We start from the raw sequence: 15,799 nt of genomic DNA on the forward strand, positions 1-15,799 counted from the left end.
GCACAGTTGGGTAAAGAGTTGTTTGAAAGTAGGATCTTCACTGATCCCAAAGTATCACCCCACATGTTATTTATCAATTACCAAGGGGAAAAATAACTTTACAATGGAGAGATATGGAAGATACCACGTTAATCAAGTGATCAAACTTAGTACTGGGCCACCTGAAGTGATGAAGTATGAAGAATACATCACCTCTATAGTATTCTTCGCCAAAATGTTTACTTTGAATCTAATGAGGAAACAGACAAATCCAGATTGTGGGGCAATTTACAAGACAACTGGCTTAGACTCTTCAAAAATGCCAATGTCGGGCTTCCCTGGTGGTGCAGTGGTTGAGAGTCCGCCTGCCGATGCAGGGGACACGGGTTCGTGCCCCGGTGCGGGAAGATCCCACATGCCGTGGAGCAGCTGGGCCCATGAGCCATGGCCGCTAAGCCTGCGCATCTGGAGCCTGTGCTCCGCAACGGGAGAGGCCACAACAGTGAGAGGCCCGCGTACCGCAAAAAAAAAAAAAAAAAAAAGCCAATGTCATAAAAGACCAAAAAAAAAAAAAGGGGAAATATTCTAGATTAAAGGAAAGAAAGACATGACATGCAATGCCTAATCTTTAATTGGACCCTGTATCAAAACAAAACAGACTTAAAGAATGCTTTGGCTTCTGGCCAAGATGAAGTAAAAAGGACCATTTTAACCTCCCACCTAAAACAATGAAAAAATCAGACAGAACATATGAAACAACAGTTTTCAAGAAACTGGACCTCAGGCAATAAAGTTCAGTGATCCCCAGGAGATGGGAAATAAATGAAGTGATCCCTATAATTGCCCTAACTTACTTCTCTGAGAGAGTTTCCAGGTCATGGTACAGGGAAGAAAGTCCAGGCAGAGACTGGTGGACTCCCTGACTGAGGAAATGGAGCTGAGAGTCTGGGAAAACCAAGGTAACTAGAGTTCACAAAGCAGAGTATCAGAGAGAAAAGAAGTGTACAGACAAAGAACTCTGGAGATATGCAGAGGGATCTCCTGAGAATTCAACAAAGTATTGGTCAGTACATTTGTGTGAGGAATTACTTGATGCCAGGAAAAGAGCCACATGAAAGGATTAATAAGAATAACTGGATATCACACAGGGTTGTAGGAATGGTACCTGTTCCTACAAGTCAGACTGGAAAACCTCATGATACTCTGAAAGGACTTGTCTCAGTAGTTGCAAATAATGAGCTCCGGACTAAAGGCTACTTGGACTCCTACCCAATGAATCTTAAAAGCTAGACCCAAAAGAAGAAAATTGGCACAAAAAATAATCAAGTTGCTCAAAACCAGCAATAAAGAGAAAAATTGTAAAGCAGCCAGAGGAAAAAACTATACACTACATACAGTGGAACGAAGATAACAACGACAGCAGAAGTCTTGTTGGAAACAATGTAAAGGAGAACTCAGTGGAATAACATCTTTAAAGTAGTGAATTGAATTCTATCAAGCTAGAATTCTAAACCCAGATCTGTCAAAACAAAAGCAAAATAAAGACTATCTCAGACATACAAAAGCTGAAAGAATTCATTACTAGTTGACTTTCACTATAAAAATGTTAAAAGAAGTTTTTGTTTGTTTGTTTTTTGTTTTTGCGATACGTGGGCCTCTCACTGCTGTGGCCTTTCCCGTTGCGGAGCACAGGCTCCGGACACACAGGCCCAGCGGCCACGGCTCACGGGCCCAGCCGCTCCGTGGCATGTGGGATCTTCCCGGACCGGGGCACGAACCCGTGTCCCCTGCATCGGCAGGCGGACTCTCAACCACTGCGCCACCAGGGAAGCCCAAAAGAAGTATTTTTAAGGAGAAGGAAAATAACACCAGATTGGAATATGGATCTACTCGAAAGATTAAGAATACTGGAATTGGGACTTCCCTGGTGGATCAGTGGTTAAGAGTCTGCCTGCCAATGCAGGGGACACGGGTTCGATCCCTGTCCGGGAAGATCCCACATGCCACGGAGCAACTAAGCCCGTATGCCACAACTACTGAGCCTACACTCTAGAGCCTGTGTGCCACAACTACTGAAGCCACGAAACGAGAGCCTGTGCTCTGCAACAAGAGAAGCCATCCAATGAGAAGCCGGTGCACCGTAATGAAGAGTAGCCCCTGCTTGCCGCAACTAGAGAAAGCCCAGGCGAAGCAACAAAGACCCAATGCAGAAAAAAAATAAATTAAAAAAAATTTTTAAAGGACTTTAGTCATTCAATATATGTCTCTGGGGCTTCCCTGGTGGCGCAGTGGTTGAGAGTCCGCCTGCCAATGCAGGGGACACGGGTTCGTGCCCTGGTCTGGGAAGATCCCACATGCCGCGGAGCGGCTGGGCCTGTGAGCCATGGCCGCTGGGCCTGTGCATCCGGAGCCTGTGCTCCGCAACGGGAGAGGCCACAACAGTGAGAGGCCCACATACCGCAAAAAAAAAAAAAAAAAAAAAAAAAAAAAAAAATATATATATATATATATATATATATATGTCTCTGACCACAATGGAATTAAATTAGAAATGAACAAATCTGAAAAATCTCCAAATATTTGGAAACTAAACAACACACTTCTGAGTAACATTGTGGTCAAAGAAGAAATCAAAAGGGAAATCAGAAACTATTTTGAACTCACTGAAACTGAAAACATAATATGTCAACATGTGGGATATTGCTAACACTGTACTCAGCTTCCTCAACTTCCACATTAAACTGGAAAAACGAGAGCAAATTAATCACAGAGTAAGAGAAGAAAGAACACAATAAAGATCAAAGGAGAAATAAATAAAATGGAAAACAGAAAAACACTATAGATATTAAAAGGATAATAAGAGAATATTATAAAATACATTATAGCAACAAATTCAAGATGAAATGGACAAATTCCTTGAACGATATGCACTACTAAAGTTTATTCAAGAATAAAGATATTAAAGAAATTGGATGTGCAGTTAAAAACCTTCCAACAAAGAAAGCTTCAAGTCCAGGTGGCTTAACTGATAAATTCTACCGAACATTTAAGGAATAAAACAATGCCAATTCTACACAAACTCTACCAGAAAGTTGAAGAGAAGGGAATGCTTCCCAACTTATTTATAAGGCCAACTTTCACCGTATCAAGATTAGACAATGACATTTCAAGAAAACTATAGACCAATATCTCTCATGAAAACAGAGGCAAAAATTCTTAACAAAATTTTAGCATATCAAATCCAATAATATATAAAAAGATGATACATCATGACCAAGTGGGGTCTATCTCAAGAATGAAAGTTTGGTTTAATATTTGAAAATCAATTTACCCAACTTAGTACACTAAAAAAGAAAAAGCAGGACATCTCTGGTGGGACAGTGGTTAAGAATCCACCTGCCAGTGCAGGGGACATGGGTTTGAGCCCTGGTCCGGGAAGATCCCACATGCCACGGAGCAACTAAGCCCGTGCACCACAACTACTGAGCCTGCACTCTAGAGCCCGTGAGGCACAACTACTGGGCCCGTGTGCCACAACTACTGAAGCCCATGCACCTACAGCCCGTGCTCTGCAACAAGAGAAGCCACCGAAATGAGAAGCCTGCATACTGCAACGAAGAGTAGTCCCTGCTCGCCACAACTAGAGAAAGACTGCGTGCAGCAATGAAGACCCAACGCAGCCAAAAATAAACAAACAAATAAAGAAAAGAAGAGAAAAATCACATAATCATTGCAATAGATGCAGGAAAAGAATGAAAGAATCTAACATCCATTCCTGATTAAAGAAAAAAACAGCCCTCAGTAGACTAGGAATGGAAGGAGACACTTCCTCAACTTGATAAATGACTTCTACAAAAAACCTAATATCATATTTAATGGTGAAGGACAAAGTACTTTCTCTCCAGGATCAGGACAAAGGCAAGGATGTCTGCTCTCATTACTTCTATTTGACATTGCACTGAAGGTTCTAGCCAGTGCAATAGGGCAACAAAAAGAAAAGAGATATTCAGAATGGAAAGGAAGAAGTAAAACTATCTTTATTTGCAGATAACATGATTATGTAGAAAACCTGATAGAATCTACAAAAATGCTACTGGAACTAATAAATGAGTTTATCAGCTTTGCACAGTACAAGATCAACATACAAAAAGATTAATTTATCTCAACAAACAATCAGAGATCAAAGTTTTAAAATACTACTTATAATAGAATCAAACATATAAAATACTTAGAATAAATCTGAGAAAAGATGTAAAAGACTTGCACACTGAAAACTGTAAAATATTGCTGGGGGAAATTAAGGAAGACCTAAATAAATGGAGAGATATAATGTATTCATGGTTCAGAAGATTCAATATTGTTAAGACATCAATTCTCCCCAAATTGAGTTATAGATCAAAATCCCAGTAGGCGGGCTTCCCTGGTGGCGCAGTGGTTGACAGCCCGCCTGCCGATGCAGGGGACACGGGTTCGTGCCCCGGTCCGGGAAGATCCCACATGCCGCGGAGCAGCTGGGCCCGTGAGCCATGGCCGCTGAGCCTGCGCGTCCGGAGCCTGTGCGCCGCAGTGGGAGAGGCCACAGCAGTGAGAGGCCCGGGTACCGCAAAACAAACAACAACAACAAAAAATCCCAGTAGGCTTTTCTATAGAAATTGACAAGCTAATTCTAAAATTCATATGGAAATAAAATGTAGAATAACTAAAACAACTTTGAAAAAGAACAAATTTGAAGAACTAACAGTAACCAATTTCGAGGCTTGTGAAGCTACACTTTCAAGACATTGTGATAGTAGTGTAAAGATAGACAAAAAGATCAAAGGAACAGAATAGAAAGTTCACAAGTAGGGAGATGTGGACAACTGACTTTCAGGTTCAAAGGCATTTAAGTGGAGAAACGATAGTCTTTTCAACAAATGATGCTGGAACAATTGAATATCCAGGTGCAAAAAAAAAAAAAATGAACTTCCATCCAAACCATATACAGAAATGAACGCAAATTGGTTCAAAGATCTAAATGTAAAACATAAAACTATAAAACTTCTAGAACAAAAGAGGTGAAAAATTTTATGACCTTGAGTTAGGCAAGATTTCTTAGATACAACACCAAAAGCATAATCCATAAAAAGAAAAAATAGATAAATTAGACACCATCAAAATTAAGAATTTCTGCACTGCAAAAGACACTCCTGAGAGAATGAAAAGATGAGTCACAGAATGGGAGAAAATACATAGCAACTTACATATTGGATAAAGGACTAATTTCCAGAATAAATAAAGAACTCTCAAAACTTCAGAAAAATATAGATAAAAGATTCAAAGATATACAGATGGAAAATAAGCATATGAAAAGATGTTTGACATGATTAATCATTAGGGATGCTACAGTGAGATACAACTACACACCTATTAAACTATCTAAAATTAAAAATACTGAGCATAGCAAGTGTTGGCCACAACGTGAAGAAGATGCAACTCTCGTACACTGCTGGTAGAGATGTAAAATGATCAAACCACTGTGGAAAATAGGTATTTTTAAAAAACTTAAACATACACTTACCAATGATGCAGCCATTCTACTTGCAGTTATTTACCCAAAAGAAATGGAAGTATACATCCATACAAAGACTTGTACACAAATATTCATAGCAACTTTACCTGTAATAGACAAAGACTGAAACAACTCAAATGTCCATCAATGGTGAATAGATAAATGGTGGTACATCCATATAATGGAATACTATTCAGCAATAAACAGAAATGAATTACTGATATATACAACAATATGGATGAAGATTAAAATAATCATGCTGAGTTAGAAGCCAGTTAGAAAAAAGTATACACTGTATGATTCCATTTACATAAAATTCTAGAAAATGCAAACAGAAAGCAGATCAATGGTTGCATGGTGATTGGGAAGGGCAAGGAACAATGGGAAGGAAGAATTACAAAGAGACATTAAGAAACTTTCTGAGGTGATGGACATTTTGGTTTTGGTGATGTCTTCATGGTGTGTATGTATGTGTGTGTGTGAACACAGATTACTGTATGTCAATTATACCTCAAAAAGCTGTTAAAAGAAATGATATTATATGAGAGAGACAATTGGGGAAATTTGAATAGCAACTCTTTATTAGGTAATATTATTGTGTAGGAATTTAATTTCTTCAATAGTGTGTGTTAACAGTATTGCAGTTACATAGGGAAATAATTTTTAATATCCAGAGAGGAGGGCATCTAGCTGACAAGAGAGGGATCGCAATTGTGGCAGATGCTGTGGGAGGCTGAGGAAGATGAGGCTAGAGCAGTGACCAATGTGTGACAGCGTAGTGAAGACAGTCATTTGTCAGCTGACCTGACAAAGATGCTTGGAACAGACTGCTAAATGCAGGGCCCTTTCCGCATACTAATCTCATGCAATCCCCTCAACTAGCCTTGGCATAACAGAAAGTTTCTATTAGCTTGCCATATTGGAGGGGGGATGGCACAATTTAAGGTGTAGTAAGTTGTGTAATAAACTGTCACAATAGGTCCTACAGAAATAGATTTTTAAACTGCAAAAAAATGAAACTTGACCCTTCCCTCACAACATATATGAAAATTAACTCAAAATTAATCATAGACCTAAATGTAACTATACAACTTCTGGAAGAAAACATAGGAGAAAATCTTTGTGATTTTGGGTTAGACAATGGGGTCTCAGACAAAGATTTCTTAGATAAGACACAAAAAAGCACAAACCATCTAAGAAAAATTGCTAAGGGGCTTCCCTGGTGGTTAAGACTCCAAGTTCCCAATGCAGGGGGCCTGGGTTCGATCCCTGGTCAGGGAACTAGATCCCACATGCATGCTGCAACTAAGAGTTCGCATGCCACAACTAAGAAGCCCATGAGCCGCAACTAAGGAGCCCATCTGCCGCAACTAAGACCCAGCACAACCAAATAAATAAATTAAATAAATATGAAAAAAAAGAAAAATTGCTAAATTAGAGTTCATCAAAAATTTAAAACTTCTAGTCTTCAGAGACACTTTAATACAATGAAAATAAGTCACAATCTGGGAGAAGATATTTACTAAACACATATCTGAGAGAAAGGACTTTTTCCATTGCTTTTTATATAAAGCACTCTTAAAACTCAATATAAATATCCAATTAAGAAATGGATTTGAACAGACACTTCATTTAAAAAGATATTTGCACATGAATAGACACTCAACATCATCAGCTATTACAGAAATGCAAAATGTGGCAAAAACCACGAGATGCAACTACACACCTACTAGAAAGGCTAAAATTTTTTTAAAAACAAATATAAGGATCAGGTGACGATGTGGAGCAACTGCAACTCTCATAGACTGCTAGTGGGAAAGCAAAATGGTACAGGCACTTTAGAAAACAGTTTAGCAGTTTCTTAAAAAGTTAAATATGCACTTAGCATATGATGAAGCAATCCCACCCTTAGGTATTTTACCCCAAAGAAATGAAAACATATGCTCGCACAAAACATATGTTCACACACACATGTGAGTGTTTTCAGAGGCTTTGTTCATAAATCCAAAAAACGGGAAACAACTCAAATGTTCATCAAATGATGAATGCGTAAACAAACTGTGTATCCACACAACTAGAATACTACCCAGCAATAAATAGGAATGAACTACTGACAGGTGCAACAAAACAGATGAATCTCCAAAGAGACTGGCTAAGTGAAAGAAGCCAAAAACAAAAGGCTACATACCACATGATTCCATTTATAAGATATTCTGGAAAAGGCAACATTATACGGAAAAAAATCAGATTGGTGGTTGCCAGGGGCTGGTAGTGGGAGGAGGATGGATTGACTACAGAGGAACAGGAGGGGTCTTTTGGGAGTGCAGAAGTTTTCTTTACCTCAAATGTGGTGGCGGCTACAGAACTATACGTTTGTCAAAACACATCACACTGTATATTTAAAAATAGTGAATTCTGTTAAATGAAAATTATACATAAATAAACCTGACTTAAGAAAATAATACAACAAATCTAAAAAAACAATTGAGTGAAAACAAATGTAAGAAAAATCAACTTACAGTTTTTCCAATACAAGGGTCATCATGAGGATGCTTTCAATTGTTGTAAGTGACACTTGTGTTGTTCCCATGTCTCTGAAGGAGAAGCCCAAACATGCATGATATAAAACCCAAAGACAAAAATTCTAAACTTAAAAAGATACTTAACATGTGATTACTTCAATTCTGGCTTCTTACTTGTCATAGATGATAATTCCAAAGAGCTCTTATTGAAATTTAAATTTGCATCATCAAATTAATGACCTTGGTGCTGAGCAGTACAATCATTTTTTATTATCCTAACTTCTCATTTTAATTGCATCTACCTCTTTTGATCACTCTTTTTAAAAAAAATAATGTACCCCCTATTCCTTTTTGCTTTCTGGGATAAATAATATTCCTACATGCATCTACATGTTCCATAACTATATGTGTTCTTCAACACTGTTCTCATCCTCTGCTGGCTCTCTTACCCATATATATTCTTTCTTAATCCTTTTCTTTGCCAATAACTCTTATTTTCAATAACCCAGTTAAAATCTAAATTATGACTTTTTAGCCAAAGTACTCAATCTTTGATGAAAGTAAAAAAGAGCAGAAATTATCTCATGAGCCATGAAACTGTTGCAATACTCACAAATATTTTAATGCTGGCAATTTAAAAAGATACGAATCTTCAACCGTTGTCAAAGGATTACGATTGAGAATTCTGAAAAATGGAATGGAATTAAAATTATCTGCATTTTCAATTACTTCCATGAAAGCTTATATTCATTTTTTTTTGGTATGGAACTTGAAGGTTAAAAAAAAATCATTTTCTGTCTTTACCTATAAATCACCCTTAGAATCTGTAAAACTCTTTCATTGGGAACTACCCAGGTCTCTAGATGATAAAGTGGAGAAGAGAAACAAACAAACAAAAAAAAAAAACAGAAAAAAAGTGGCTAGCAAAGAAAAAATATGCCAAAGGACTTTTCAGGTTAAAAACCCTAGAAGTGCCTAGGCTGGTAGGAAGCCCTTGCTCTGTAAAAAAGTACTATTTCTAGTGTCCTCCATAATTCAAGGTGTTTTTCTTTCATCTCTACAAATTTTTTAAAATTTCATGATTTAAACTACCCAGTTAAAGACAAAAATAGGGCTAATTCCTTTGTTCTGGAGCCAAAGAAGAAGAGATAAATCCAAGAGGAACTGGTGAAAGCCATACTCCCATCACACACTCCCATGTGTATTCTTGTATCATAACCTTTGTTACTGTAATCACCTGTTTACTTGTCAGTCTCCTAGATTGTCAGCAACTTGAGAGCAGGGACCACACTTTATTGTCATTATTATTCCTGTGCCTGACACAGTGCTTAATATTTACTAGGTATTTAATAAATGTTTGCTGAATAAATAAATAACATTTTGTTTATATATCAATAAAATAAACAAATTAATTTTGGGGAACAAAATTTTATTCCAAAATGCTGGAATAGATTTTCTTCTTAGTTCTTTCTTTCTTTTTTTTTTTCTTAGTTCTTTAAAAAAAATAAGGGGGAAAAAAACCCCAAAAGAAACAGGAAGAAAGAAAAGAATATCTGACTTTAGGTTAACTCTACTCAAGAATTATTAGCATATTTTTGCAGAATATTGAAAGATAATTATCAAAACTAATATCTTTTGGGTTGCCAGGCATCTGTGATCAGCATTTAACATTTAATCCTCACAGTAACTTTATGTGATAGATGTATTACCCTATTGTACAAATGAGGAAACTGAGGCACAGAGAAGTTACATAACTTGTCCTAAGTCATTAAGCTAGTAAGAAGCAGAGCTGGAATTTGAACTCAGTTCTGACACTAAAGCCTGTGTTTAACCTGAATGAAAAAAAAAGGGGGGGGTTTAAAACATCTGTTACTTTAACCTTAATTTTGAGAGCACTAAATATAGAAACACCTTTTCAAAATTCATCTACCCATCTGGGAAAGCCTCTATGAGAATTATATTTTCTCTTTTTATTTATTTATTTATTTATTTCTCTTTTTATTTATTTTTTCCTTGATCATCTCCCATGATAAATATTTAATTAGCCTATGGTCATTGAGACTTTAGAGATTTTTAAAAAATATTGCAGGAAAATCAGTAAAAATGATGGAGGAAGGACATCTGAAAATTCATCCCTCCATAGAAGCAACAATAACAATAACAACAACAACAAAACTGGCAAAAATGGTCAGAATCAACTTTTTCTGAACTCTGGAAATTTAACCAACAGGCTTGCAGCAAATTGGGGAGTAATTTATTCAAGGAAAACAACTTAATTTCTGTAAGAACAATGAGATCTGTGTTGCTTTAACTTGTCCTTGACCTTGGCTCTCCATGCCAGTGGTAGTCTTGAAAAACAGCCCACATGCCTGGTACCAGAAGGAGCAGCATGGACTGGGAGGTCCTTCAAAGCCTCATGCCCAAAAAACTGTCATTGTTTTACATGTCTGGTGGTCCCCTGGAAGACCTCACTTGAAAGGCTTGCCTTTGACCTGACTGAGAGCTGTCTAGTGAGCAAAGTCTCTCTGCAGGTGGCATTTCTGGGAAATATTTTCAAGCAAATATTTTAACATGGTGGTTGCATGAGGCAATGGATAACAGTTTGGGGCAAAAAACAGCCCAACCGAAAAGCTTAAAAAGAAAAGCCGAGGAATGAGATGTCCACAGAGACTTTGAAATGTTCCAATGTATTCCTGGGAAACTGGAAGACCACAAGACATATTCCTGGGAATCTAGGAAAATAACTGTTAGCATAATAAGTGAGTTCAGCAAGGTTGTCGGATATAAGATCAATATTATTTCTACACACGAGCAATGAGTAATCCAAAAATGAAATTAAGAAAACAATTCCATGTGTAACAGCATCAAAACAAATAAAATACTTAGGGAAAAATTTAACCAAGTAAGTGCAAGATTCACACTGAAAAGTACAAAACTGTTGAAAGAAATTGAAGAAGATCTAAATAAATATAAAGACATGCTGGATTCATGGACGGGAAGATAATCTTATTAAAATTTCACTACTTCCCAAATCGACCTATGGTTCCATTGCAATTCCTATCAAAATCCCAGCTGACTTCTTTCCAGAAATTGCCAAGCTAATTCTAAAATTCATATGGCAATTCAAGGAAACAGAATAACCAAAACAATGTTGGTAAAGAACAAAGTGGGAGGACTCGCACATCCTGGTTTCAAAACTCAGTTCAAAGCTACTGCAATCACAGTGTGGTACTGGAATAAGAACAGACATGTAAATCAATGGAACAGAATTGACAGTATAGAAATAAACCCTCATATTTATGGTCTTTTGATTTTCAACAAGGGTGCCAAAACAATTCAATGTGGAAAGAACGGTCTTTTCAAATGATGCTGGGACAACTGTACATCCACACACAAAATAATGAAGCTGGACTCCTACACTTCACACCATATATGAAAATTCACTCCAAATGGATCAAATATCCAAATGTAAGAGCTAAGGCTATAAAACTCTTAGAAGAATACACAGGAGTAAATCTTTATGACCTTGCATTAGACAACAGTTTCTTAGATATGATACCAGAAGCACAAACAACGAAAGGAAAAACAGATGAATGGGATTTTATAAAATTAAAAAGTTTGTGCTTCAAAGGACACTATCAAGAAAGTGAAAAAAACATATAGAATGGGAGAAAATACTACAGGTGGGAAGAATAAGATGCAGTTGGGAGAAGAAAAGAATTGTAGTTGCTAGGTGTGACAATCTCAAAATTTTGAACTATTACGAATAAAACAGCCACGCTGAATCACCCCAAAGGGCAGACCCAAGTTATTTTTGTTTTTAGCACTTATGCCTTTCTAAATCTGAGAACCTGCCAGGACTCTAGTACATAGCAAAAATTGATGACAGCACCCTGAAGTGTGTAAGCTTCTGTGTGTACATAGCTATGTAAAGGAAACCAATGCTAGTTGACTGGGGGAGCATTAGGGCGGCTCTGTGACCGCAGCTCAATTTGCCTTCATAGTGTGGCCACACCTCCCTCATTGATATTCTCAACAATGGGGTAAATAATTCAATAGGGATAAGGCTTTGACTTTCCTCTTGTTCTCTCTTAGTGCTTATGTTCTTGGTACAATATTGATGTACCACAGACAAGCCAGCATGTGAATGTGCTCTGTCTGGGTAAGTTATATAGCCTTTCTACATTGTAGAGTCCTTCAGTTTCTAAAATCATGGAGCTTGTATTGTTAGAACCAGTGAAGTGACTAAAAGAATTTTTTAAAATAAGCCATCAGTCTGGACCTGCATAGGTGAATGAAGGAGAAACACTTTAAAGTCAGAAAAAAAAGTATACTTAACATTTAGGATTATCAACCACCGTTGGTTTTCCATAATATATTTCATTCCTGATTTTATCTGAAAGAGATATGATTACTACCACCATTCAAAAAGTGGGACTTTATTAATTAATAAGCTCTTGGCTCATCTTTGAGGTAGATTTCGGCTTTAAAATAGACTACCACACTGCTAACAACTTCACCTGATGTTTGCCAATAACATAGAGGCTTCATTCAAGAAACCTACTGACATAATTACCTGAAACCCGGTGATGAATCAAGGTTTTGTGGGGCCTGAACCTCATCTACTTTGGGAAATCCTATCTAATAAAAACATGCAATGTTATGAATACAAAAATCGCTAGGACCCCTCTCAAGACCTTGGAAGGGACCTATGCAAGTGAGGAGCCCTGAAGCCTAAGCTTCATTGAATTCATGATAAATCCACCGCAGCTGGGGCCGTTTTCCAAACTTATTTAATGCAGGCAACTTATAAACACCCCAGTAATATGTCATTATAGGTAGTAAAATGACTTAACTCGAGGGTGGCATCTTCCCTTGGTGGCTTGCCTTTAGAAAGAGATGCGATAAAGTTTATATCTCACCATGCCAAATGTTTCCTGAAGCAAATTAGCTTTGTCTATTAGAAAGACTTAGCCCAAAACAAAGACTTACTATACTGTGACAATCTTTTGAAAGTAACTGTGAATGAGTTTTAGGAGTACGGTACTAATTTATTTCCAACACCAGATAGTTCTGATTCTTTCACTACCTTTTTCTGTCATTTAAGAGGAACACAAATTCCAAAGGAACAAGTTGGTGCCTCTTCCATTCCAAATCTTTTCTAACCTACCACCCATTTTCTACTTCATCACCCCCCTCCCTCACCTTGTTATCCTGCTGCACAGATGCTAGAATGGCTCTCATATATGTTTTCCCATCAACATCCATCTTTCTCCTTCCAGTATGAAAGCTTATGGGGACAAAGTCCTTGCCCTATGCGTCTTTGTATCCCCAGCACTTAGTACAATGCTGACACACAGGGGGCATGGCACTCAGTGAATGTTTTTTGAATGAATTCATTAATTTTAAAACTGTGATTTATTTATTTATGTATGTATTTATTTCCACAATGTATTTTCCTGTGTTGCCTACATAACTATAGTGAAACTCTGATTCTTATAAGGAACTCTTGGTGTTATAGGAGGTTTAGGAAAGGTGGTGAGTTTAAGACGTTGTACTGACGCTACTGAAACCTCCTGGTGAAGGGACCTCACGAGCCTGCTCTCCGGTGTGCTGGCAAAAGAAAAACTGACCCTTGGTGCTCTCTCCCTAAGGTAGGCGTCAGCAAACTAACAAGGGAAAGGAAGGAGGCCGCTAAAGACAGGCATCTGCAGGAATTGCTAATCCAGCTCCAGACACAGCCTCACCACCTTCATTAACCCAAAATGTGTGAACTGTGTGAAACTGGATTTCTGAACCACAAGACAGGTAAGAGAGTCTTTTCCAAAGCCAGGTGTAGAAGAGCTCTTTACCTTGAGTCTAAAATCGCCTTCGGGCCACTGAACGTACCCACTATCATTTCCTTGTGTCATGAGAAATCAGAGAAGTTTTGAGCTGAAGGGGTGTAAAACCCACACTTCTTATTGAAGAGCAGTCAGCAAAGAAAATATATTGAATTAGGCCACAGCAATGTATTTTCTTTATATTTTTCACACTACAGCTGAACACAACGCCTTTTTCCATGCCTCAAAGGTTCCTATTGGCCACAGATAATTCACTTCAGAAATATATGCTTTTTTGAAAAATAATGTTCTGGGTGGCTGGGGAGAGCCCTGTGGTGGGTGTTCAGGAATTCTTTCTGCTTTACCATTTAAAAGAGCTAATAATGGCTGGGGAAGCACCCACACCTTTTGCTCCCTGAAGCATACCCTGCTAAACTTAGTTCTCTGCAGCTCTGTGTTGCATACATTTTAAGCAGTTAGGAACTTTGCACATGAGCAGGAATCAAAGTGAAATTCAAAAGTGGAACTTCCTGGACCATTCGCATATTGGAGAGGCATCAGTGGGATTCCATGACAATGCTAATCTGAGTGTTTTTGTTTGGTGCCTTTTATTGCCCGTGCCAAAGATCAGTACTATGGAAAGCAGAGCCTTTCATATATATGAGTTAAACAAGTCTCTTGGCCTCTTTGTACCTTAGTTTCCTCATTTGAAAAAAAAAGAAATGGCTCTCAAGACATACTTTCCAGAATTCATACTGGGCTTACTTACACCCAGCTAACCAATAACTGCATGATTGTTTTTACACATGGTTTTTTACATGTATTCATCTTCCATTTCACTTACAACTTGTGTAAAAACTGCATTCCATGCCAGGCCTGAAACGTTCCAAAGCTCAGTTCTGTGAGTAAATTGCAACCAAGATTTCTACAAAAAAAGACACAAGCAAAAGAATTAGAAAAATAGATATTCTTTCAGAACATTTATCCTTTGGCAATAATTCTAATTTATATATGATGAAACATAACATCACTACTCCCCCCATACACTAAAGAAATCTCACTGTGGGAGATATTATGATTTATACTTTCATGATTATATATGTGGTGCATTAGATACAAAATACTAAATGCTCATTAAATACTTGTGTTAAGTGATCTTTATTTCTCTAGATAGGCAGCACTATTGACATTTTAGGCTGGATAATTCTTTGCTGTGGGAGGCTCTCCTGTACACTGTTGGATGTTTAGTAGCACCTCTGGCCTCTGTCCACTAGATGCCAGTAGCATATACAGTTCTGACAAGCAAAAATGTCTCCAGACACTACCAAATGTCACCTGCGTGCAAAATCACCCTGGTTGAGAACCACTGCTCTTGATACTGGGTGATGTTGGATGCTCAGCATGATCCTGATCTGTGCTGGAACTGTCACCTCGGGATACAATGGAGACTGAGCTACAACTTCCTTAATGAGCTCTGGAGGCTGAGATGGGGTCTCCTGCTGGACTGGAGAAGGTTCAACCTCTTTAGTGACCTGTGGATTTATGGGAAGTGCCAGAGCCAGAGGTTTAACAGTGACATTGTACAAGTGTGACTGCTGAGCTTCATTTACCCCATGATGTGCTACTGGTCAAACTACAACCTCCTTAAGTGTCTCTAAAGGCCAGGCGAGGGCCTCCTGAGGACTTGAAGTTTCCAGTTCCTCTGAAGGCTGAGATGGAGCCTCCTGCTGAAGTGGAGGTGGTTCTACCACTTCAGTGGGCTCTGGATGCTGAGCCTGGGCCTCTGCCTGGGGTGAAAAAGATTCAACCTTCTCAGGGATCTGTGGATGCTGAGCAGGGACCTCCTGCTGGGGTAAAGATTCAGCCTCCTCAGTGAGCTCTGGATGACGAGTTTGGGCCTCCTGCTGGGATGGAGAAATTTCAGCTTC

At 38.2% G+C, this 15,799-nt stretch overlaps 1 protein-coding gene across 1 annotated transcript in view; it reads right to left on the reverse strand.

The window, feature by feature from the left end:
- Window positions 1-15,799, reverse strand: part of LOC307067863 (leucine-rich repeat-containing protein 37B-like) — a gene marked incomplete at its 5' end in the record, with an annotated part of 29,174 nt that overhangs the window by 12,328 nt on the left and 1,047 nt on the right. The window contains 4 exons of the mRNA XM_079725497.1: window positions 8,047-8,121; window positions 8,663-8,734; window positions 14,716-14,796; window positions 15,207-15,403. Of these exons, the coding sequence (XP_079581623.1) occupies window positions 8,047-8,121; window positions 8,663-8,734; window positions 14,716-14,796; window positions 15,207-15,403 (425 nt within the window). The remainder of the gene's footprint in view (window positions 1-8,046; window positions 8,122-8,662; window positions 8,735-14,715; window positions 14,797-15,206; window positions 15,404-15,799) is intronic.

Source organism: Hyperoodon ampullatus (genome assembly GCF_949752795.1).
Source record: "Hyperoodon ampullatus genome assembly, chromosome: 19".
Classification (NCBI taxonomy): Eukaryota; Metazoa; Chordata; class Mammalia; order Artiodactyla; family Ziphiidae; genus Hyperoodon; species Hyperoodon ampullatus.